The following is a 27,265-nucleotide window of genomic DNA, read 5'->3' on the forward strand; positions in this document are numbered from 1 at the left end:
AAAGACCCTTCAAGGGCTCTTAAATAACGAAAATAAGCACTTTTTAAAAACGCTACTCACCAGGATTGATCTATATCATTGTATTTCTTTTTTTAAAAAAAACTGCAACTTTTCTATCAAAGAATAATAATCTCAAAACTTAAAACCTTAATCTATCAGGTAATCTTCCATCACCAGAGTTATTATTACTACAATAACTTATTTATTAACTACAATAACAGAGTACTTTAAGAATAAAATTCAAATTGCCTTTTTTTCCCCCTAAATGCCCTTTTCCCCCAAAAACAAAGATCTTTCAAAAAATTTCACAATTAAACTTAATAATTTTAAAAAGTGGAAAAAATCTAATAGCCTTTTAAGGATGTATTGTATAACAATATTTACTCCTCTAACAATATAATTATGTTTTCTTTCACAAATAACTCTTTAAAGAAATAGAAATATGGAAAACTATCTTAAAACAATTTTAAGGGAGTAAACTGTAAACTAATATGCTAATTCTTAGGGAATATGAAAAATGATGTAAAAACAAGTAAAATCAAACTTAATTTTATTTAAAAAGAAAAAGGATAAGTTATTTACAAAACATCATAAAGATATTTTAAAATTCTTCCACTTTTCTTCTCTTTTTCTTTTTTTTCTCTTCAGGAAATAATATAGATTCTGGCTCAGGCTCAGGAATTTCTGGTTCTAAATAGCGCTTACTTTGCAATTTTCTTTGATATTCTATGATCTAAAATAAAAGATGTAATACAGGATATTAAAATCAAAGTTACGAACAAATATTTCAAAATTTTTTTTCATGCACATAAAATTAACGACTGCACTATATGAGGTTAAAAATAACTCTAATTCATAAAAAAATGGAGTGGAAAACTTTTGTTAATGTCTTTACTACAAACTATATCAAAACTAGAGATGTATTGGATACCAGGAAAAGTTTTCAATACTCGAACATGGCAAATAGTTTCACTGCCTAGTACTGTGTACCTGGCCAACTTTACAGGGTTTTTAAAGATGGGTAAAGCTCATTTATGTTCGAGATAATCCTATTTAGATTTAGAGTAACATTAAAATTATTCATAAAAATATTAGCAGTTTTGAAAATCCATGTATTCTTAATAATCTAGTTGAAATAACTTGAAAGTGAATGACATATTTTACTCTTGAGCAGAATTTCAATTCAGAATAACCATGGTAAAGAAGACATATTTGGGACAGAAAAATATGTTAGCTGAGAGAGAGAGTCACGGTTGGGTTTTTACCGGCAAAAACCATGGGGGGAAATGGGAAAAACCTAATAAATACTATTAACTCATGTTTATTTAGTTGCAGATATAATGGTTTATTACTTATAACTGATACTCTTTACTTCGATTTATAACTCTTACTCTTTAGCTCAATACATTCAACAAGTCTGATTAAAGTTTTCTAATGGTCAGGTTAAAAACGGGAGGTTTTCGTGGTATTTTTTTCGCTCTACATTGCAAATACTCATTAGTTTCACTGAAGTTTTTAATAAAAACATTTTTTGTTTTGTTTGTTGATCCAAAAAATACTTTATTTCTTGGGAGTGCAAAATTACTAGGATATGCAGATAGATTCACAACATTTAAGTAAAGCAAAACCGTGGTATAAATCTTCTGCTCAACATTAATTATAAGATAAATTTTGCATCAAGAAGTTTAAGAGATTGTACTAAGGTAAATTTCATTACATATAAATTGGGCAATATTTTAAGAATTTTTTTATTTATAAATTTGAACTAAAAATAAAAACATTTTATTTTCTTATAACTATATCTTGTATAATATTTATTTGATAGGAAATTATATGACTTTTCCATTGTTTCAAATAAATGTTATGATAACCATGCGGGTAATAAATCTAAATTTAACCAGGTACCAAAGAATCGGCCAAGTTAGAAACGAAAATTTTATCGGGCACCCAAAGCTGACCAGGTAAAAGATTCAATTTTCACTGGGTACAAGAACCTGGTACATTTTTTAATTAAAAAAATACATACAAAAAATTTTCTTTACTAGGAACTAAAATTTGTTAGCAAATTTTAGCTTTACAATCAACTCATAATGTTTTATAAATAATAATTACATTTTAACCAATAAATCTCTAGATTCCAAAAAACTTAAATTCAGGGGGGGGGGATCTCATGAATGTGAAAAATCTCTAATGCAACTCCATTGCTTCTTTTTTATCATAACTATTGCTGTAACATAGGTTTTATTTCTTTGTTAGAGAAAATAAGTTTTGTTAATGTTTCTTTTGATTTCAGTTTATCAATGAAAGATATTCTCAACAGCAAGTATATTTAAGTTAACTCGTTCTATTTTACATTAGTAACAATTAATTGAAAATTGTCATTTTATTATGAGATATCTGAGGCAAAACTGGATTAAAATCATATAAGATTCAAAACATACATAAAATAGTGAATAGCATCAATAAATAGTCATGTTGTTATTTCAAATGCCATTTGCCAATACCAGCAATCCTGCTGTGGGAAAACAAGCAAATTTAAAGATGGGTGTGTTTCTTGTTTTCAGTGGCGTCATCTTTGGACAAGAATATGCTTTCAGCCACACGTGCATCACAGCCTGTTTTATAGGGAGAACTTATTCATATTTTTTATTCACTCATTCACAAATTTGAACTAGAGCACAATCAATCTCTAATTCAATACCCTAAAGGTTATAAGTTATAGGAACATGAAGGACTCTGTGATCCCAACAGATTAAACGAGCATCTGTCACCATTTATACATGAGGATTCTTCGGCCAGCGGGATCGAATCTTACAAGCACAAGCCTAACATCCTACCAAATAGGCTATAACGGCCTTTGATAGAAAAAGCAATAGTCATTTACGTTAAAACCAAAACTAAACTGAACAAAATAACTTTAAAAAAAGTAAAAACTAGAAAAATGCAAGAAGTTTATACTGGAAACAAAAAACTTTAAAGTAAAAAAAAAGAAAGAAAAAAGATTAACAAATGTAATATTTAAACTAGAACGATAGGAAGAACATTTTGATCAAACTGCGACAAACAATTATTTAAAAGAAAATAAAAAATTATTAATATAAAGATGAAATATAGATTTCATGTGAAAATAATCCATAATAAAATATGACAGATTAAAAATATGAATTATAACTATTGATAAAATGATCAAAAGGAATATGTAAAACTATCTTTGAAAAAGTTACATTTATAAACAATATAAGGTGGTGCAACGATGTTACACCAAAAAATAAGCAACCATCGTAAAGGATTATTCTACTAAAATATACAAGCAGATAAAGGGTTAGAGTATTATAAAGGTAGAAAATCCAAAACTATTACAAGTAAAATGGAAATTGAATACCAAATATAAGCAAAAATAGAATGAATAATTAGAATTTTTTTTCATGAAAAACAAAGACATGACAAATTATGAAAACGAAATTACATTGAAAAATAAAATAAAATTACTAAAAAAAATATATCTAACCAAGCAGGATTACATTGATTCCAGTGGAGAACTTCAGTTTAAAGGGGTATCCCAAAAATTCTTTTTATTTGTACAGGCAAATCAGTGTTTTTAAGGGTGCCGTTGTCAGGGAAAAGCTATTGGTTCTTTAAACAACTGCTTATGTTTTTTTTATACATGATTTGAATTGGAATTACCATTTAACGTTTACAACTATTTTCTATTTAATATTAAAAATTACTAATGGGTCCTAGATTTTTTTAAGGGTGAAAACAAAATATATGTTTTAAATTTAATACAATTAAAAAAAATAAGAAAAAAATACAGTAAATGTTCAGATGCATCAAAATAAATAAAGAATATAATAATAAAAAAAACTTAGATTTCAATTAATTATTTCAGAAAAGAATTTTAGCTATATGTGATGATGCGAAAAAAAAGAAAGAATAACAATTTAAATACTATACACTTGACCCATGTGTAGGACTGGGCTATAAATCGATATATCGCGACATATCGATTTAACGCCTATATCGGCAAACCGATACAGCGACTTACATTCCAAGCGATGCATCAGAAATCTGATTTAAGCCGTCGAGTGAAGAAGACGATATAACGATATAGCGATACACGCAAGGACTTTCTCTTACGTTCCGATGCCAACTCGCGCTGTGGAAGACGATATTGTTTCGTTATGTTGAGACGGCCTTGACTGATGAGCGGTAGAATCAGAATCACTTTTGAGACCTTATATCGTTATATCACATGTTCGTTTTCGCAACTTCGCGATTTGAAATCGTTTCTTGTAGATTATTTTCAATGGGATTAACTTCGTGATCGCCGTCGTAACCTTGTTCTGAACGCAATCTATTATTGAAAAGAATTTATAAAGAAAAGTTTCTTCATTAATTAGGTAAGTTTTTTATTTATTTTCTGACAAAACTTTTTTTATATTTTTAAATGTGAAAATTATCGGAAATCTAATTTAAGGCACCCATAAGGAATTAAATTACAAAGTAAATAAATTTGTTAGGTTATTTTTTTACTTTCTTTTAATTTATTAAAAACCTTTCGGATAAAACTTCTAATAATTTAATGGGCTTCTATTACTGATTTTAAATTTATAAATCTTGAGTTGTTTTTATTTTTAGAAATAAAGTTAAAACAAAACTTATTTTGTAGACATAAGTCAATAAACTTTATTTGTTCAAAAGAATTTGAAAAGTTTGCGAATTTTATTCATTTCTTTTTTTTATTTTATCAATTACTACTTCGTTTTATTAGAGAGTAAAATCATTATTTTTTTTTAATTTTCATTTTATATTATTAGTTAATTAGCTAAATATATTACCGAATATCACAATTCTTTTGTTTTTATTTTTAAGAATTTAATTAAGAAACTTTGCCTTACTTTGTTTTTCGTTCATAATTCGGTCATTATTTAATTTAATTTAATTATTTATATGAAATAATAATAAAAATAGTGTTTAAGAAGCATTTTTTTTCCCTAAAATTTATTTAGCTCTTTGTTTTAAGCATACAAATAATTTTTTAACGAACTTATTTTTTAAATTTTGTTCCTATGCTGTTAGGTAAATATATTGATAAATTTCACTTTTATTTATTTTTTTATTTTTAAACTAAGAAATCTTTTGTTATTTGCGTGATCATTTTTAGAAAATATAACAAAACTTGTGTTTACTTCTTCATTAAGAATTTGAACATTACGATCGAACTTAATAATTCTGTAATTATTTACGCATAATAGTACAAGCAAATATTGATTTGTTAAAAAAAGTTTCTTTTTTTAAAAAAAAAAAAATATTTTTAACACTTTGTTTTAAGTGTATAATGAATTTCTTAACAAGCTTTTTTTTTAATTTTTTAAATTTTCTTTCAATAATTTCAGCTAGATATCTTTATAAAATTCCCTTTTTATTTTTAAACTGAGAAATCTTTCAGAGAACGAAAATTTTAAGAAATTATGACAAATCTTATGTTTACTTTTTAGTTTAAAATTCGAACATTTTTAATTTTAAACTTCGGCTTTTAGTCAATCTAACTTTTATTTTAATTAAAATATATTTTGAAATTTTAAAATCAGCTTTTGTTTAATAACAATATTTTTTTTCATTAAGGGTGTTTTAGGGGTTAACTTAAATTAAGACTGCTTATACCTTATAAACGATAAAGAAGTGCAAATATTTCATTCTGTATCTACACACATTTTTTCAATAAATATTTTAAGTAAGATTTGTACATCTTAGTCAATTTATTTAATATCTTTCTTTAGCAAAACATATATATTTTCAAATTTATAAATTGATTTAAATCAATATGCGTATGAAGTCTGACTTTCTGTGCCTTAAAGTAAATGAAATTCAAAAATACTATATCGCGATACATCGCTATACATCGCTATATCGCGATGCAAAACTGACGATATATCACGATATATAATTTCTAATATCGCCCAGTCCTACCCATGTGATCAGTACGAAAATGGAAGTTACAGCATGAGGTCACTGTATTTAAAATGCCAAAAATACATTCAAATTTTTCAAATGACATCTTTTAGTATCGCACATAAACTATAGTCAGTCATTCAGTGTATTTTTTTTTTCTTTTTTTTGTTGAGATTTTGAAATTTAACTTCACAAGAAGGATATCATGAAATCACTTTGTTCTTTTATTTTCAGAATTACAACATGATTTTTAATTATTGTAAAAAAAAGTACTTTTCCAATTCTTGAATCATTTAACAATTTGAGATTACAATATTATCCTTTTATCACCTTCCTTTAAAATTTCCATTCTAAGCAAACAGCATTATACTGGTTAAGAGCAGCTATTTTCACTAAATAACATATGCCATAGAAAAGAATAAAACCAAAGTCAAGAAAAATTAAAATGATACCATGTGTTTTAACTCCAAACTAAACCACCTCTTACAACACTTCCCAAAAAGAGTGAATACAATTTTTAAGCAAGAAAATATAATTCATGTATATATTGAACCTTTTGAAAAGAATTTTTGAAAGATTTTGAATAGACAGGAAACTCTGATTTCTAAATGACGGTACAATATATATTTCAAATTCCAAACAATCGTAAATAATCAATACATTAAAATTTTTTTTCACCATAGATTTTGCAAAAGGATCTCCTAGGTTAAAAATGGGTGGGCCATCCAAAATAGAATAGAAAACTTTCAAAATAGAGATTTAAATAGCTTTTCGAAACTTTTATTATCGAATGACTTGTTGTCAATGGAGAAATTTTTGTTTCAAAAATAGAAAACTGTCTAACACCTGTTTTTAAAGTGACCTTTAGGGAACTAAAAAAAAAAAAAAGAAAGAAAAAAAAAGGAAACAAAATTTTGATTGCTGTATTGATATGAATGGTTCAGTTTGTATGTTCTAATTGGTGTTAAAATAAGATTGCATCTATGGAGCATCAAACAGGACTTCATATAGCAGTCGAAACAATGGAAGGATTGCAATACTCAAGGATTGTACTAAAGGGTGTAAAATGTATAATTTAGGACATAAAGAAAAAGTCTAAAATAAATGGGAGACAGTGCATAAATTTCACAGTATAGTTGCCAACATAAATAGGAAAAAAATCCAGTAGATTTTATGAAATAATATAAATTTCGTGATAATTAGTGCAAAGTGTACTAAATATTTCACATATAGGATTTTTATAGTCTCTGAAAAAGAAAAACTGCAATATTTTCCAGTTATGATTAACATTAAATGAACTTGAAATATTATGTATTATGTTTATTCATAATTTACAATAGTAATAGACATTTAATTCATCAAAGATAGTTAAAAGATTTTTAAATAATCTGAAAAGGGAGTCTTAACAAACTCAACATTTTAGAACAAAAAAAAGTTTTAAACTGATTTTTGTATTAAGGCTCACTTTATTATGTATTAGTAATACTTATTCAAATATTCAAGCAAATAATTGTCAATGCCAAATCTTTACTTCAGTAGGGATTTCCTAAAAACACAGATTAAATTTTTGGAAGTTTTTTAAAAATATACAAAAAAAAAGAAGATAATTTTTATTAAACATGTAGACTAGGAGAAACAGACAAAATCTATAGTCTACTGGAAATTCCAGTAGAGTTGGAAACTATGTCACATGTTTAGAAGAAAAAGAAATAAATTTTTTTTATCATATCTACAGAACAGGTTCCAGCTCTGTTTGTCTAAATGCACTGTTAATGCAATGCCTTTTAGATGCACTGCTGATTAATTCAGATGAAAATAAATGCAAATAATTACATTTTTACTAACAAATAAGCAATAAAACAAGCACTTCAAAATATTTATAAGAAATAGTGATTTAAAAAGAATAATATAAAATTAAACTAAAAAAGAGGGAAAAAATGATTGATACCAATAAAGATTAATTTCTAACTAAAACAATGTTATTGACACAATATCATTAATACAATACTTAAAAACTTAAGTAGAATGGAACACACACTAGAAATTTTCAAAGAATATGAACTGAAATTTATAATAATGAAACTACAAACAGTCAGTTTACCATAACTCTAAGGTCATAGCCCTTTTATGATTAATTCTTTATTAATTATTCTCAATTATTTTATTTTTTCTTCTCTTTAATTTGATACTTTAAAAGAATGACTATCTTTCATAGCTAAATTAACCAAAACAAAGAGAGATGTCCCTTCTTTTGCAATCGATTCAATGACGAGTCAGCGTAAAAGAAAACGATAAAACCTTCTTTCATTTGTTTGTGAATTGTCAAATATCAACACTGCACTGAATTTCATTGAAATTTGAAGATCAGAGGATACAATGCATTCAAATTTACCTCATTCATTTTAAACACACCAACTTCTATATGAGAAATGATGTCTGAAAAAAAGTTAAATAATATTGCCTTGGAAGTAAAATTTTCATTAATGATGTGAATAGAAACCCAAACAAGGGAGCAAAAAAAAAGAAAGAGAGCTTTGAAATATGGGATTTATTTGCTTGAACAGTTTTAAGAGTAAGCAAAGATAGCGTATAAGAATTATTTAAGAAAAAATTATTTGGCACAGAATAATTGTTAATCACAGACAGCAAAGGTTTCTCAGCACATCAAATTATTTAAATTACCAGGATTAGCTGATAAATATTAAGTATCGCATATATATCATAATATATTCACACTTTTTACTTTAAAATAAATAGAATGGTAAATGTAAGTTTTGATATTGTTAGAAATAGCAAGCAAATAAATTCAGCAGAATCACAATAGATTAACTTTTCAGTTAAAAAAAAAATCATCTGGAAAAGAGTAATTCAAAATATCCCAATTTCAATTTAAGATTTTTTACAATATGTATCTGTCCTATATACATTACTCTAAAAAGTCCATGTTTGAAGATGAACCCATAGTTCAGTGGGAAATTATTAAACTAGGGTGTGAGTTGAAAGACAAAATATCTAATAAATTAATTACAGCATCTCCTAAGACACAAACAAATATTTTCTAGTTTCTGACTAGCTCAGTTTAAATAGTACAATGATTCAGATATTAAAAAAAGCAGACAATGTTTTTCAGTTAAATATAAAGAAAAAAATTTTTTTTTTCGTGTTTTCAGCTAAATAAAATTCATGTGCAGTCTAAGATTGAAATAAAGACAAAAAAACCAGTTAATATTTGAGAAATTTTTACTGTTTCCTAGTATTCAATTTTATAAAAATTGAAGTACTGAAAGTAAAAAAGGAAACTAAAATAAAATTTGGATAATAATAAAATATAACACTTTGTAAATGGCAGATAGTAATTCCAAATCAAACTAAAATGTAAGATAGATATCAAAATATTTTTTTTAATATATTTTTGAAAATAACCTAATATATAAACTCTCTGAAAAAACAAAACAAAAAGACACTGTCAATAGAAGAGTTTACTTTTACAGTCATACTTCTTGAAATTTCATCTTATACTTATTTGTGAATTATAATATTTGTGAATAATTATACTTATTTGTGAAGTAATTATAATATCTCGTAATTAGAATCGAGCAAAACTAAAACTTTTTAGTAAGAAATATAAAAAAATGCAGGTCAAAATACCACATAAAAATATAAGGAAAAGCATAAATTTTTAAAAATTTTTTACATTATGTGTTAAAATAAACTGTAATTAAAACTCAAAAGAAAACAAATATACTGTTACAAATAATGATATTCATTTTCAGAAACAATTCAAAAACATAACAATTCTCATTCTTAAGGACAATTTTTTTACAACAGATTTTACTTTAGATAAAAATTTGTTAAGTAATTAATAACAAGTATAATTGTTTCATAAAAAATAGTTTTTATGATCAAAGAAAGTTGGGTAAAATGTAAAATTATTGTAAGAGGTAATATATAAAAATTAACTTTCAAAGAAAATTTCTGATAATTTTTCAAAACAATGTTACTTACATTGTCGAATTCAATAATTATCAGGCTTTCAAAAGATATACCATAAAATCTATCACGTAATTTAAAAGTCTATTTTAAAGTTTTTATTCAAAATAATTTTCAGAAATTCTTTTTTCTAATTTTTTTACATCAACATTGAACTTTGTAGAATCTACGATACAATAACTTAAATAAATTAAAAAGAGAAAAGTTTCTTTTGTTTTAATTTTGAAAAAATCATTACTGTAACAATATAAATGCATAATGCTAGATACCTAATAAGTATTAAGTCTGTAATGGGCAACTGAATTTAATTCATACTGAATGACAAAACAAAAATAAAAAGTTTAAAACAGTTTCATTAAAGTAAGAAAGAATTTTTAGAAAAAACAGAAAATAAAAAGAACAATGTAAATAAATAAAAAAGGCTCTAGTAACAGATTAATTAGGGCTAAAAATAAAAATTTCACTTTAAAAAAAAAAAAAAAAAAAACCCTAATAGAAAATTTTTGTTACCTTTTGAGCAGCAGCTGGTTTCGGCCTCAGTTGACTTAATTGTTTTAAAATACTCAGATTCTCTTCAGTTCTATCAATTTTGCTTGAATCTAGAAAATATTTTTTATAAAAAAAATAATTTCAATTCAATAAATACAATTAATTAAATTTTTTAATCAATTTAAGTTAGGTACTTAAAAGGTTTATTTCCAATATTCTAAGTATATAATATCTATGTAGGACTTTGGAATGAATAAATAGCATCTACAGATACATACACAACCCAAAGCCTGAATGATTACGATATGAAATTTCAATCATTTTAAACAGATTTGCACAGAATTTGGGGTACAAATTAATGAGAGCAGGAGGATCATCACTGTTGGCCTTAAGAGTTTCCTTGACACCAATGCACCTGCTACAACCCTAAGAAAGAGTTTTCTTTCAAAATATCGCTATGTATTGTTGCAATTTAAACTACATATGATCCCCCCCCCCCCCCCCCGATGATTTAAAAGATAAAAATTAAAACTTAGAGTTAGTTTACAGCTCTATTTAATCAAAAAAGAGCTTCATTGAGAGCATACAGCATATTGTATAAATTAATCCATTATCTTATTTTTCTATGTTACGTTAACACAAATAAAATCAACCTGAATAATTTTGTGACATATGGGGTCACTGAATAAGTATGTTACTGGGAAGGGTAACAAATCTTCTTTTTCAGCTCTGCAGACCTTGGTGAGCTTTGGCTTCCTCTACAATAGAATTGCACATCATCCTTTTCCCTTTCAACATGCTCTATTCACTGTATTCTTTTAGCTTTGATAAATTTCACAATGCTTTCATTTTAATTAATTTTTCTACTTCATGGTTATGTCACATGTACATGCTATCTAGTTTTTCTAGTAATTTTATGGCAACAATCTCTTAACATATATTCATCATTGTTGGATAAAATCACGTTCATATGTCACCATTGGACTTAAAAAAACTTTTGGCATTGTTTTTGACTATTGTATCAAAAATCCTGAAGTTTTGAATCATGTAAAATGAATGGCGGTTTCATATGCTACGGACTGACAATACGCCGAAATAGATTGGGTTTGAATTAATTGTGAAAACGTTGAATAGAACTATGTCTTTTTGCATAATTCGTAGCGAAAATCAACATAGTCAAGGAAAAATTTCATTTTGAAAGGGGGAAAATTAAGCACTTTTTAAAAACATCCAATGAAAAAAGCACCTTTAAGGGCTTTTAAAAATAAAAATCGAAAATAAGCACCTTTAAGCACTTTTTAAAAATGCTACACACCCTGCTTTATCGTTAACCAAGATAGGCAGAGGTGCTTGCACCCTTAAAAAGTTTGTCAACGATTTTTAGATAAGGTATTAGTCTCCCGTTTTCTGACTTTGGTTTCATTTATCCCTAGACCTGCTTCATTTGTTGATCTTTATGAATTCTTTTAACAGCAGAGTTTTTGTTCTCGCAATAATGTATGCACAGATTTATGTTAACTGGTCCTTGTTGGCTGATTTCTAAATGGAAGGCAATATTGAACAGCACAACAGATAGCAAATCTTCTTGCTTAACACCTTTGTCAAACTCAAGTGCATTTCCATTTCTTCCATCCATATTTATACCGATTTTAGGATTTTTCATTATCCTTTTTGTAAGTTTTATTAGTTTTGATGGCTTGCCAAATATGTGCATTGCTTCATACAATTTTTTACTATTAATGTAATGAAATCCTGGCCTGAAGTTGATGGTATTCATAAAAGCTTTCCATAATTCAAAAAACTGATCTACAGTTCTTCTATTTTGTCAAAATCCACATCGATGTTCTCCCAAAAAGTTTTCCACACTTTTTTTTAATATTTTGTCCATTAACAAACTTGATAATATTTTATATGTTGTGTTTAATATGGTTATTCCACTGTAGTTTTTACAAACACACTTACTTATTGCCTCGTTGAACACAGGATATAATAATTCCCAAATTTTATTTGTATGGCATAAACTCTTGTTCAAACTTTTTTTATTAGTTCATAATTTATTTCAATCATAATATTTCCTCCATATTTTACTAATTCAGCCAGCAATACTATTAACTGCAAAATAGTTGAAAAAGAATTTGTAGTTGCATGATAATAGTCTTTCAAAATTGATTATAAAAAGTGGTTGAGCCATTAGTGACTAATTTTGAACAATTATAGCAGTGTAAATATTGAATAGCACAATTTATTGTGAAAGCAAAAAAATTTAAGCAACCTATCAATTAGCAACTAAATGAAAAAAATATAAAGAATGGGTTAAAAGTGCCATAATTCTTTGTTTATAAAACATTGAAATCACAAGTCAATTACATACATCAGGGGTCTGTTTAGAAGAAATTTGGGTCCGTTAACAAACCCTTCACAAAATATCTCTTCATAAAAACGGACCTTTCACAAAATAATTTATCTTTCGATCGGACACTTCACAACTTTGTTTATCTTCATTATTGTTTTGTTAATCGAATAAACCTTCTCGGGGGTGGGGGTGGAGAGACAGTTTGAAACGAACTAAGTTTTCCTAGTTTCCCTAAGTTTAAATTCCAAATGTAGTATTCTAAGAAAATAATTCTATATTTACAAACATTGTGTGCACATTCTTATTAATATTAAATGATAATTTTTTTTGTAAATAAATAATTGATCAATTTATATTTATTCATAAAATTAATTAATAGACTATTATGTAAATAAAAATTAATTTCAGGCAATTTTTTAAATAAAATATTATAAACTTAATTGTTTAAATTTACTTAATGCGTAACACATTAAAAGTGATACATAATTAAGTTGTGTTATTTAAAATATGTCAATTGAAATTATTAAAATTTTGAGTGATTTTGTTTGCATTATTCATTCGAAATGAATATTCTGTGTTGAGCAGTATAGGCTAAATACCAAATATTTGTATGTTGCATCTCTAATTTAGTAGCAGCAATTGTTGAGCAGAATTTTGCATCTATTTACAACTTAAAAACTTCTTGAAAAAGGTTTTTAGCAATTTTTGCTATAACAGGACCCTATTTGCACAAATTCACAAAAGTAGGACCCTGGTTGAAAGAATGTGATTTAACACTTATTTTAAATTCACAAATTATGAGTAGTTTTTTTTCAAAATTTTGCAAAAGCAGAACCTTTTACAAAATGTCTAGATAGACCCCTGTACATATTTACTTAAATTATCAACTATTCATACAGATTACTCAATCAATAATGTGCTTTTTTGTTATCTGAACACTGCTAGAATAAGCTGTTAGTCTTAAATAGGGAAAGATTTCTATAGCGATAAATCAATTAAAACAAAACATGAAAACATTCGGGAAAAAAAAACATGCATGTAAAAATATAAATATATTTTGATTAAAATATTTATAAAAATATTGAAACAGATAATAATATGCTAGATAGTAAATAAAGACAAAAGCATAGAGAAATAGCAAAACAGTATAAAATAATTTATATAACAAATCCTAAGTACTTGTAAACCATGATTAGGTACTGTTGCAAACATAAAATATAAACGGATTTTTTTCTCGCTTATAATTATGATCACAAATTAATTGTTTTAAGCCTATAACCTTTCTCCCAACTATGTACAGTACTGTGAATGAATGATAAAAACTGTAAATGATTTTGACTCTAACCATATAATATAACTATAAATTAAATACTTGAACTCACCTAAATTGGGCTTGCATTTTGGATTACTTTTTCCTATTTTCCAATCAAAAGCTTCAGAATTTGTGGCATATTGTGATCCAAAAGTGTTTTTCTTTTGACAGCATGAATGTTTCTTGGGAAGCTTGGATTTATTATCTAAGCATAAAATAAACTGTTATAAAATTGTGTTACTACATATTTTAATAAAAGGTCATGTGAATACCACTATTAATATTTGAAATAAATATTATAATACTATTTAAATTTTTAATACATATTACCACATCTAATTTTTTAAAGATACCCCACAATTAAGAACAATTTTTTTTAAATATTATATTATTAAAACACTTAAGCTCATTGACACCTTGCTAAGGAAGAGAAATGTCTGTGAGGAAGAAGAGAGCAAAGGAAACCACATGAATCCTTAGCCCCTGGTGGTGAGAAAAAATTCCTGGAAAGTTCAAAGGGTTGATTCATTACAATAAGCAGTCCACAGGCTTTTGAATGGCTAATGAGACCTCCCTTCATTCACCAGGCTTTTCTTTTGCAAGTTATCACTACTTTACATTCGGGAAACAGTATGTACAATGTTACGAATATCCTGAAAGTTAACACAAAAGGAATGATTTCCTTTTTTTTTCCCTGATCCAATGTGTTTTAGCTCTATAAGGGGTCAGTGAAAGGACCAAAAGAGAAAAAGGATATGTTCCTCTAAAGTGTTGGTTTCAAACTAAGGTTTCAATATGCTTTTTCTTTATTTATGCATAAATAGTTTAATTTACTCTGACATTAAAAGGAAAATTATAGCATAAATTTATGAGATAAAAAAGCTTGATTTAATATATATATATAAGGGAAGGAGCATAACTACAATAAGCAACATTTATTAACATACAGGACTTAGTACAGGACACTTAACATACAAGAAAAGGCCATCTGCCTCGTCAGCTTTCATCACATTCGCTGCGTGGGAAGAATCACAAGAATGACAATCTAATCACTGTTTAGTTAAAGGGTTAGCATGTGCGCAATGGGATGTGTGTGCGCACAAAGTATGGAATACGCTTCCTACATATATATATATATATATATTCAGAGCTTTAAAAAGCAGTTTAAAGAAATTTTCATTAAAAAAAAAGTGTCCCAAAGTAATCCAACTTTACGGTAACTGCTGTTCACCAAATTCTAAAAATAATTTCATAATCAAAATTAACATTTTCATAATGACTGAATAATGGCTTTGATATTCAATTTATTTAACCTCTATTACTAAAAGCATATAAACATTACTCAGATATTCACAGTTCCTCCCTTATTCATAGTTTAGTGATCTCCACTTGAAGTCACCTGTGGTTTAGGAGAACAATTTCAGAGGAGAAAATTTTTCATACCTCTTGAAAAAATATTTTTCAACATTACTTCCTCTCATATATTTCCATATTGTTGACAATAGAAAAAAAATTATGCACGTATATGTTCTTTTTTATATTTATATTTTTATAAAAAGTTTGTGAATAACTTAAAAAGTAACTTCATAAACACATTATGAAAATTGCTCTCAAAACACGTTCAAAATTGTTTTGTTCTTTGTTCGTATATGTTTCACGTATATGTTCTTTTTTATATTTATATTTTTATAAAAAGTTTGTGAATAACTTAAAAAGTAACTTCATAAACACATTATGAAAATTGCTCTCAAAACACGTTCAAAATTGTTTTAAAAATATTTAATAGAATTTAAAAATAATTTGTTACATCAGGTAGGTCAGTTCGTATGAGAGAAAGTGTTAAAACTTCTCTCGTAGACTAACATTGAGATGTAGATAGAAGCTGGCTATGTTGCCAATGACCTTAATACAGGGTTGGGTTTTTGCCGTCAAAAACTGGTTTTTGATATGACAGTGGTAAAAACCGTGTTTTTACCGGTAAAAACCGTCAAAACCTACTGTTTTCTTTAATTTATGGCATATAGCGGACAATATATTATTTTCACTTAATTGCCTTTATAAATGAATGTTGTAAATGATTGCTATTGATTTTGCAACTATATACAAGCATTCTTATAGAAGGATATACATTCATACAGAAATACTGTAACATACTAATCGAAAATAGTGATACTTAACTTTTATCATTATAGTAGCTTGATTTGCAATGTTTTCGAAATTTTGCACTTCTTAATTGTTAGAAATAAACAAACAAACAAAAAAACTTGGAACTATTAATAAATTCAGGAACTAAAAAGAAGAATTTAAAATTTGGAAATATTAGAAATAAGCTAAATATTAGAAATAAGCTAAACAAAACTTTCAAAACTTGTAACTACTAACAAACTCTAAGTCAGGAATGACTTGACACTTTTCAGTAATGTAATATGCCAAACAAAATGATGCTTGGAAATGTTTAAAATTTTGTTTAGTAACCCAATATTTTACTCCAAATAGTATGATTTGATATAATCATGTTGAGAAAATGCAAAAATCTGTTCTTAAATATCGTTTAACAACTTTTTTTTCTAATTTTATTGCCCAAAAATGAATTAATTTTAAATAATAAGCAGTTAAACTCAAATTAAAATACAGTTTTATCAAAACTATGGGTTTTTGACAGTTTTCGACAGAGGGGTTTTTGACATGACGGTAAAAACCATGGTATAAACCGGTAAAAACCGTCATGTGTCAAAAACTTGCCAACCCTGCCTTAATATAAAAAAAAAAAAAACATTTAAATAATAATTGTTATCCTCTACTTTTTGAGCATTTATTGGGTTAAATGAGTTTAAAAATATAAAAATAAGATAAATAGGATTTTAGATACAAGACCATAAATTTTACAGTACAGCACAAAACTTTTAAAATCTTTATAATGGCTAGAAATTTTAAAAAAAGAAATAATTTCTTATTGTTAATCAAAAGTTAGGAGAGAATCAAGAATATTTAAAATCTTTTAAAGCTTTTGCTGACAAATTAAGCACATTTTATTGCTTATTTTGTCCAAAGATTATGAAACAATGACAAAAATATAATAAAAATTAACAAATTAAGAATTTATAATTTAAACTTCACAAAGAAAATTAATTCTGATAAGTAATTAGGCCAACTATAAAGGTTTTGTTTATAGCTAGTGAAGTTAAACTAGACAATACCTCAAACTAACATTGATGTGTAATGTATTCATATACTCGCAGTATATATACGCAGTTACCAAAGGGCCTTCTTATATGCATAATAAAGGCGTAGCGTAACATAATGTAAATATTCTCTATTCCTAATTCAGTATATATTATAAACATATAGATACCTATTCTAATACATAAAATAAAAAATGTATTATAATATTTATACTTGTCATATAAGATGAAAAATAACAGAAATTTTATAAGAAAAAATTATTGCAAGTTCAACTTTATAGGTAAAAATATACTTTTAGATATACATAACTCAAATTAATTCATTTTCCTTGACTTTTTTAGTATTTAATTTAAATTTCAAGACATCGCCTTGATTATTTAAGATAGATAAAAATTCTCAAACGCTTTCTTCTTCTGATACTCTAATACAGACTAGTAAAACATGTGAACAACTGAAACTTAAGTCTGCCAACTGCATATACATGTAGCTACTATGTGTGCAGTTACTCAATTTCAGATATGATCTAAAAGCAACTGGTAGGATATAAGTAGGGTTGCAAGTTCTCAAACAAGTTCTCAAAGTAAATTCTCAAACGCTTTCTTCTTCTGATACTCTAATACAGACTAGTAAAACATGTGAACAACTGAAACTTAAGTCTGCCAACTGCATATACATGTAGCTACTATGTGTGCAGTTACTCAATTTCAGATATGATCTAAAAGCAACTGGTAGGATATAAGTAGGGTTGCAAGTTCTCAAACAAGTTCTCAAAGTAAATTCTCAAACGCTTTCTTCTTCTGATACTCTAATACAGACTAGTAAAACATGTGAACAACTGAAACTTAAGTCTGCCAACTGCATATACATGTAGCTACTATGTGTGCAGTTACTCAATTTCAGATATGATCTAAAAGCAACTGGTAGGATATAAGTAGGGTTGCAAGTTCTCAAACAAGTTCTCAAAGTAAATTCTCAAACGCTTTCTTCTTCTGATACTCTAATACAGACTAGTAAAACATGTGAACAACTGAAACTTAAGTCTGCCAACTGCATATACATGTAGCTACTATGTGTGCAGTTACTCAATTTCAGATATGATCTAAAAGCAACTGGTAGGATATAAGTAGGGTTGCAAGTTCTCAAAGTAAATTCTCAAACGCTTTCTTCTTCTGATACTCTAATACAGACTAGTAAAACATGTGAACAACTGAAACTTAAGTCTGCCAACTGCATATACATGTAGCTACTATGTGTGCAATTACTCAATTTCAGATATGATCTAAAAGCAACTGGTAGGATATAAGTAGGGTTGCAAGTTCTCAAAGTAAATTCTCAAACGCTTTCTTCTTCTGATACTCTAATACAGACTAGTAAAACATGTGAACAACTGAAACTTAAGTCTGCCAACTGCATATACATGTAGCTACTATGTGTGCAGTTACTCAATTTCAGATATGATCTAAAAGCAACTGGTAGGATATAAGTAGAGTTGCAAGTTCTCAAACAAGTTCTCAAAGTAAATTCTCAAACGCTTTCTTCTTCTGATACTCTAATACAGACTAGTAAAACATGTGAACAACTGAAACTTAAGTCTGCCAACTGCATATACATGTAGCTACTATGTGTGCAGTTACTCAATTTCAGATATGATCTAAAAGCAACTGGTAGGATATAAGTAGGGTTGCAAGTTCTCAAACAAGTTCTCAAAGTAAATTCTCAAACGCTTTCTTCTTCTGATACTCTAATACAGACTAGTAAAACATGTGAACAACTGAAACTTAAGTCTGCCAACTGCATATACATGTAGCTACTATGTGTGCAATTACTCAATTTCAGATATGATCTAAAAGCAACTGGTAGGATATAAGTAGGGTTGCAAGTTCTCAAAGTAAATTCTCAAACGCTTTCTTCTTCTGATACTCTAATACAGACTAGTAAAACATGTGAACAACTGAAACTTAAGTCTGCCAACTGCATATACATGTAGCTACTATGTGTGCAGTTACTCAATTTCAGATATGATCTAAAAGCAACTGGTAGGATATAAGTAGGGTTGCAAGTTCTCAAAGTAAATTCTCAAACGCTTTCTTCTTCTGATACTCTAATACAGACTAGTAAAACATGTGAACAACTGAAACTTAAGTCTGCCAACTGCATATACATGTAGCTACTATGTGTGCAGTTACTCAATTTCAGATATGATCTAAAAGCAACTGGTAGGATATAAGTAGGGTTGCAAGTTCGTCGCGGGAAAAAAAGACATAAATTCGCGGGTGATTCACGCAAAAGTTTTAAAAATTCGCGAAATTTTCGCGGATAACATATGCACTGATATTTACACCGAAAATCAATTTAAAAATAATAAAAAACATAAAAAAGTTACAAAATTTTATTTTTAAGCAATATTAATGCCGTTACTTAAATGTACAGAATTTTGATACAAAATATTATACATGGTTAGGTTATTCTCGCTAATGTTTCTCCTTTCATCACTCAATACATTTTTGTATTTTGAAAAAGATCGTTCGGCATCCACGCTATTAGTTGGTACTGACAAACATCGAATTGCCACTTTAGACAGTTTTGGATAGCGTTCCATCTTTGATTTCCAAAACTGAATTAATTGTCTACTTTCAACATGTAGATCATTAACTGTCGCTTTGTAAGCACTAAATTCGTTCTTCAACTCTTCTTCATCCTCAAACATGGAGATAGAGTTAAAAATAAAAGAACTATCATCTTCTTGGAAAACATCTAAGTATTTGAATTGACTAGGATCAAAAGCTCTGCATGCTTTAAAAAAGCTTGATGCTGGTTGACGAAATCTGTGTGTTGTAATATTGCCTTCAATAAAGTATGCCTGAATTTTTTCCTGGCATGATTTTAAAGCTTTTTTAGATTTCAAGTGCTGGCAGGTTATAGTTTGCTTTTTAAATCTTCAGCAAGATCAGACATTTCATTAAAAATAACATGCGAACTTATTCTTTGTTTTTCATATAAATTTAATAGATTCAAAATTAAAGATGCATATTTTTCAATCTCTCTTAAATCTTCACTCAATTCTGCGTTACAACATTCTTTGGAAATCGTGCTGATCAAAGAACTACTGCTATTTTGTTACTCTTTATCGAAGAACTCTGCATATTCAGCTAAGTAATTTACGTGAAACAAAGCTGCCTTAAACCAGCTATTCCATCTGGTTTGTACAGGAACCGGTGGTAGAGCGGCGGTTTTGCCCTTTTCAACTAAAAAGGCTCTAAATCGACCCTTACGTGAAGGACATGCTCTGAATGCACGCTTTAAATGCACAATAAAAGAATTCACTTTTTCAAATTGATTTTGCCATATTTCTCCTAGAAGATTTAAAAGATGTGCATTGCAAGTCACATGAACAGCATTCAAGAAAACTGCTTTCAATCTTTTTTCCCATGCTTTGTTCATGTAAGACGCATTGTCAGTGACGAAAGATGAAATGGTATTAAATAATAACTTCAAATTGTGAATAATTTTCATTTAAATCGCTCGAATTGAATAACTTTCGTTCAAATCGCGCAATTTTAAAAAATTCGTGAATTTTTGAAAAAAAACTTGAAATTTCGCGGGAACGGTCGCGAAAATTCGCGCCGCGAGAAACTTGCAACCCTAGATATAAGGGCCACATGTAGTTCATTTACCTCAACATTGGGAAATTAGTTGCACTGCTGATAGGGGCACCTGACCTACAAAGTTTAAAATAAATAAAATTTATACAAATTAAATGAAATTTGAAAAAAAAAAATAATGAACTGTTACTTGGAAAATAAGTTCTTTTTTAAATTTTTTTTTACAAGCTTCTGCAAACTTTGAAAAAAAGATAATTTAAAAAATCTAATGATAATAGTAACAAAGAAATTATATTGGATAGGGTATTTTTGTATTGATACCAGTTTAGGCTGACTACAATAGCAAAAGGGATTACAAGTTATACAAAGTTAGTCTCCTTTTTTTATGTTTTTTTCTTAGTTTTTCGTGTGCTACTGCCTAAAAATGGATAGAATGTAGCACTTATTTTGGTAAGGTATCACTACAAAGATCTTCCCAAATAGGATTTTATAATAAATATAATTTTGATGTCATAATAACTTTGCATAGTTCATTAACTTATTGATATATAAGAGTACCAATTCTACTTTTTTTGAAAAAGTGAACATTTTGCGATATTTTCTTTTACTTGCATGCACACACAAATTAAAAGGTTTAAACTCAATATTAAAATTCACAACTTTCTTTAGTTTAAAAAAATATTATTATAAGCATCAACATTAATTGTAGCACTAGCCATCAAAAAATGGAAACTTAAGTCAAATATAATTAAAAAATAAAAATCCAATCCATTAAAATCCAAACCTAATATCTAAGATAAAACTAATACATTAAGCCTTGATCGATTCTTTTCATGGAAATTCCGAAAAAGAAACAATTTTGATTGAAGATTGTTATGCTATTTATCAAACATTACATGATCAACCATGAAATAAATTTCTTTAAAGCTTACTTTAAATACATTGCGTAGTATTTTTCAGGTTTTATAAATAACTCATACCTAGTACACAAAACAAAATTTTATAGAAAAAAATATAAAGGGAAGTACATGCAAAACACAATCAAATTTAGAACAATGAATGTCAAAATTTTAAAACGGAACTAAAACGTATTAATATTGTGTTGACATTACCACTGTTGCGAGATTTATAATCGTCTTCAATTAGTTCAAAAGCTTTACGTATTAGTGATCGAGACATTTTCTACTAGAAATTGATCTAACGAGATATTTCTTTCAAAATTTATTATATAAATTTACTTATTTAAAATTATCATATATACAAATTTAAACCATGTGAAGTGCTAAAGTTTGTTTGCAAGCAGTTACATGGTTTCTTATAACTTATTTCTGTTAATTCCAATTAGGATTTCTATTTAAACAAAATCAAGATAAAATGTGCTTGTCGCTTACATAAAATTTATATCTTTTTGAAACTCTACTGCAGGTTTATTTTTACTGCAACTATTTAATGCATCTTGTCACAAAGAGAATCAGACTTTGATTGGTGAACATTCTCCGTTCGAAACGCTCTGTTTTCTAGCATGGAATCAGCAGGCTCAAATCCAATATTTAACAAGGCACACATCTTATGTCTGATGAATTTTTTTTTTAATGTAATAAAAGTATGTTTCCACGAGCGCAGGTTTCTTCATTTTTACACCTGCTTCCATAAAAAAATTTATTCCAACGAAATTTTACGATGCAACAAATTATGTGTCAAATAAACGAAAGAGAAAAAAAATTACAAATTTTATTGTACATCTCATTAATAGCCCGTGACGCTTCCTTGTATACATTTTGAACCTCAGCATTTTGCTCTCTCTCTCCATTTTCTTTCTAATGTAATAGATCAGTGGTCCCCTATCCCAATTTGAGATAAACTTAAAACTAAGATCCGTCACCATACCACTCATGTATTTGCATTTTGTTTTGAAGGCATGTTTAAATACAATTAAATTAAAATTATTAAATAAAAATCATCTGAAATGTAAATAATCACAGTTCACCCTCTCTTCAACGGATCAATGAACAAAATATTCAAAATGAACAAACGTTGACCGGTCCGCGACGATGGGAGCTTTGTATTAGATGACGTATTTTGTTGTATTTATTAACGCTTCTATAAAATTTGAATCTGTGTCGTTTGATTAATTTTAACCTTGTTAATAAATGCTGTATTTTTAAAGATTTACAAAGATTACTTGAAATTCTTGCAACATTAAAAAAATTCACCTTTAGAAATTAAAGGAGGACAAAAGCATCAATGAAATCAAATCGAGAAGATGTTTATTTAAACGAGTAAATAGTCGGCCAACTTCTTTAAATTGAGAAAGGAAATCAAATAATAAAATTTTATTGAATTAAAATGGAGTAAGAAATGTCTTGTGAATTCAATTCCCTAAATCTTTTCAGAAAAATCGAAATAATTTGCATTCATTTAAATTAATAATTTAACAAAATAAAAAAATGGCGGCCGAAAATAAAAATAATGAGGAAAAATCGCTTATTGGTCTTTATGATGTTGAAACAATGACAGATAAGGAATTGAAAGATTACATCGGTGTTTTGGTAGAAGAGAAAGAAAGAGCTAAATTGCTTTTAATTCAGTCAGAAAGAGACAGGCATGAAATCACAGATTTTCTTCATAATTCGAATAGAGAAATTCTCAATAGAATCGAAAGTTTAATTCAGAAAAATTCTACTATTCAAAAACAATTGGACGAAACTTTTCATAGCTTGAAACAAAATGAAAGGGAAAATCTAGCTGCCGAACTTGAGCTTGAAATGAAAGATGCCGAATGCAACTTCAAAGCATTTGAAAAAATTCAATTGGCGAAGACACAACAAGGGGAAGAAAAACGATACCAACAAAGACTTCTAGAATGTGTTGTTCGAGAGGACGAAAAGAATAACATCGATGAAAAATTTGTTCTATTTAACAGGAGAGAGAAAGAAGAACAACTGATTGTTTCCAAAGAAAAGAATTTAAACGAATTACAGACCATCGCCGAAAAATGCATACAAACGTTCCATGATAGTACTCACAATTTCCAGAAAGAAAAAGTGGCTAAAATTATAAAAATTTTTGAATCCAGGGTAAATGATAATATCGTGCGACATCCTTTCTCAAAGTATGCTGAGGAATTGGCGATTTATTTCGAAGAAATCCTCTGTAAAAATTTGGAAACTTCTACCGCTCTTAAAAAAGAAGTAGAGAAACTTGGAAACGAGCTGAATAACTTGCAGTTACTAATACGGGATTCCAAACGGGGAAATGAGCAATTAAAATTTAATAAACATCCTTCTATTACGTCGACGGATTTGAATGTACAAAATGAAAGAGTTGTTGATCAAATAGAAATGAAAGATGAATTAAAGAATGCAAAGATAAACGAGGATTCACTTTATGATCTAATTTACGAGAATGATGTTCTAAATGAAAAGTTAAGGAATATTTCAAAAGAAAGAGATACATTAAGAAATCGATTTATATCGAATCAGAGGAAGATTTATCAGAAATCTGATTTTAAAAGTTTTCTCTTAGAGAAAATGTTATTTGCTTTGCAAAGTAAGAATATATTTCCAGAAATTCCAACTCAGTATGCGATACTTCCCAAAAGAAAAGAACGCAAGGACATATCGCCAGTTAAAGACATTCCAAAATCTGACTTGATGATAAAAGTAGAGGGTAAATCATTAAGCTCTCATTAATAATTAAGGAATCTATAAAATTACTATCGACGGGTATCTTAAAATAATTATTTTCTTTCCTTTAAGTATTTTTTTATACCAACGAAAAAAAGAGTTTGATATTTTAAAAAAAAATTATGAAAAACAATAAGTTATATTTCGCCTGGGACTTGAAATATCTCCTTCCATCTATAACGAAGAACTTTTCAAAGATGATATATATTTTTACTTCAATAAAAGAGTAATAATCTAATTAAAGGTTTTATTGCAAAATAAAAATATAATCCAGTTAAGCTGCTTTTGTACATTTTGAAAAAATGGAATAAAGTTGTGTTTTAATTTACCCAGTTTTAGTTTGTAAAAATCCTTAACACTACAGTGATGGTCAAAAAATATTTATAATTGATATTATGAAGTTCTGGTTCGAAGCTTTCTTAAAATTTTAAAATTTCGTTTCAAAAAATTTTAATGTAAATCTAAATAAAAAATTTTTTTTGATTATCGATGCATTTTGTACTGTATGGTGCAATCTGCAACACATTGTGAGCTTAAAAACCACTTATTTGTGATAAAGAAAGTTTATTGTCGCAGTCACTGCTCTTTCAGAAAATTTCCAGGCTTCTCACTCACATAACGCTAAAGTTATTCATTAATAGAAAATTTTGATATAAATATTATTAGTGTATCGATTGGCTTTTAAATTATTTAATGTAAAAACTTAATTTTCCCCTTTGTACCGCATAATAGTTCAGTTTTGCAAAAAAAAGTTATAAGTATATTTTTTTGATCTGAAGATATCATGACTCGTTTTCTTCAAGACTTGAAATGGTTTTTCTCATTAAATTCTAAAATTCGTTTTTCTAATTGTTACATAGTCTATTTTTACAGAAAAAAAGTTTGTACTTTAATTAGAAGGCTCGATGTTAATATGTATGTAAATAAATATAGAGAAACTTAAAAATTCTCTCTACGACTCTTTTTTTTTTTCGATGATTCTTTTAAAGTGAAATCTATGTTTAACCAAATGCTAATTTCTTCATTTGAGAAAAAGAGTTAGACCATTGGCTTAAAATATAAAATTCAAACTGCGTTAAAACTTTGAATAATTTTAAGATTTACAAATTTCAAAATTTGCATCCAAAAAACGAACAATCAACTCACATTTCAAAAATTTTAAAATATTGTCCAATATTTTGAGCCTTTTCTCTCTCTTTCTCTTAGAATCTCAGAATTATAAGGTATTTAAACTGTGTTTTTTTTTTCAACTATAACAAAATATTTGAAGATCAAGGGAAAAGAACGGTTTATATTCATTTTTTCAAGAAAAATGGCGATTAGATTTCCTATATTCAATCTGTTGAATATAGGAAATTAAAAAATTTTGTCAAATCAATAACGATTAAACGCGGTTATGTACGCAGAAAGGATGGGCCAGTCTGGGAAAAAAAAGGATTTATGTATCCACAAAATCCGTTTATTTCTTTGTACTTTTTTGTCTTCCTCAGCACTCATGAATCAACTTTCATACATATAAACCATTCTTCCAAATTGATCTTTATTCAGTGTTGCTAACAATTGAGCTACTTATTTGCTAAAAATTTTATGAAATGATCGAGACAAAAGAAAACAGAATCAATAAGCGTCGAAAAATGTCATTTTTATTTAATTAAATCCCAAAAAAGGCCTGAATCGAAAATTACATAATTTGAACATGAAATGAAATTCATCTGCCTCGATAAAATGACAAAAACGATGGCTTCGACGAGATTTCCTTCAAATAAATGTTTCTGAGACTGCAAAAATCATCTCCAACAGTGACTTGTCACCTCTAATTACTCCTTGTTTTTTCTCATGCAGGAACAGAATAACTTACGGAAAAACCGTCCGACGCGTTTCTTTTTTGTCTTCTTTATCTTTTTCTGTTCCCCTGCACCACCAATCTCATTTTTGGCAGTCTCATGACTATCACACCTAAGAAAAAAAAATCAATGTGTTTTAAATTAAGATTTCTGTATAGAAGATGATATTTAATTAACTTTTAAATTCACTTATTTATGCTTATTTTTCTAAGCAAGAAAAAGAATTATAAGATAGTGTTAAACACCTTTTTATTTAAGCCGAAATGTCTAAAATTGCTAAACTTCTTTTTAAAGATAATATTCAATATTCTATATTTTGCTTTAATTTTAAAAGAGGAAGGTCGGCTGAAAATAATCCGTGGCCTTTACTTACGATTTAGCACATAATGTATTTTGTATGTATTGATTTGCATGGATTGTACCATTGTATGGATATGTTAAGTCAAACTGCTTTAAATTTTTATAGTAACTAATAGTATTTTCATAGTAATATGGTTTTATAATAAGTTACAAAATTTGGTAAATGATGGAAAATTTGGTTATTTTATGACGATACTTTGCGCATGGCATTAAAAACCATTTATTCAGTTAAATTTCATTTTCAGTTTCGTATTTTTTATTAAACGTGTAGTAATAAGAGCTATTATTTATAAAACCAGAATTTCAAGCGAATCAACATTTTTCGCTCAGCTCTAAAATTCACCTTTCCAAAAATTATTCAATTGAAAAAAACTATTTTGAATAAATATGAATTCTTTTGCATTATTAATTTTCTAATACTCGAAATGAATGTCAATTGAGTGACAAAGAAATTTTCACACAATTTTAAACATTGTTATTTTAAATGACAAAAA

The 27,265-nt window shown here is 27.6% G+C and overlaps 1 protein-coding gene across 1 annotated transcript; it reads right to left on the reverse strand.

The window, feature by feature from the left end:
• Positions 1-533: 533 nt before the first annotated feature.
• LOC107448623 (uncharacterized) lies at positions 534-22,214 on the reverse strand. Its single transcript, XM_016063893.4, has 4 exons — positions 21,994-22,214; positions 14,167-14,301; positions 10,453-10,541; positions 534-733 (listed from the first exon to the last, which is right to left on the reverse strand). The coding sequence occupies exons 1-4, from the start codon at positions 22,058-22,060 to the stop codon at positions 602-604; spliced, it is 423 nt and encodes a 140-aa protein (XP_015919379.2). The 5' UTR covers positions 22,061-22,214; the 3' UTR covers positions 534-601.
• Between the last annotated feature and the right edge of the window lie 5,051 nt (positions 22,215-27,265).

The sequence above is a fragment of the Parasteatoda tepidariorum genome, chromosome 10 (genome assembly GCF_982258835.1).
Source record: "Parasteatoda tepidariorum strain Cologne lab strain chromosome 10, Ptep-v5.0, whole genome shotgun sequence".
Classification (NCBI taxonomy): domain Eukaryota; kingdom Metazoa; phylum Arthropoda; class Arachnida; order Araneae; family Theridiidae; genus Parasteatoda; species Parasteatoda tepidariorum.

What these genes read in the sequence shown, in the direction of transcription:
- LOC107448623 (XM_016063893.4), bottom strand. Translation starts at nt 22,060, where the DNA reads ATGTCTCGATCACTAATACGTAAAGCTTTTGAACTAATTGAAGACGAT. An exon ending in AAAATGCAAGCCCAATTTAG is followed by an intron (nt 10,542 to 14,166) that starts GTGAGTTCAAGT and finishes AATATTTTCTAG; the next exon opens with ATTCAAGCAAAATTGATAGA. An exon ending in AACCAGCTGCTGCTCAAAAG is followed by an intron (nt 734 to 10,452) that starts GTAACAAAAATT and finishes CTTTTATTTTAG; the next exon opens with ATCATAGAATATCAAAGAAA.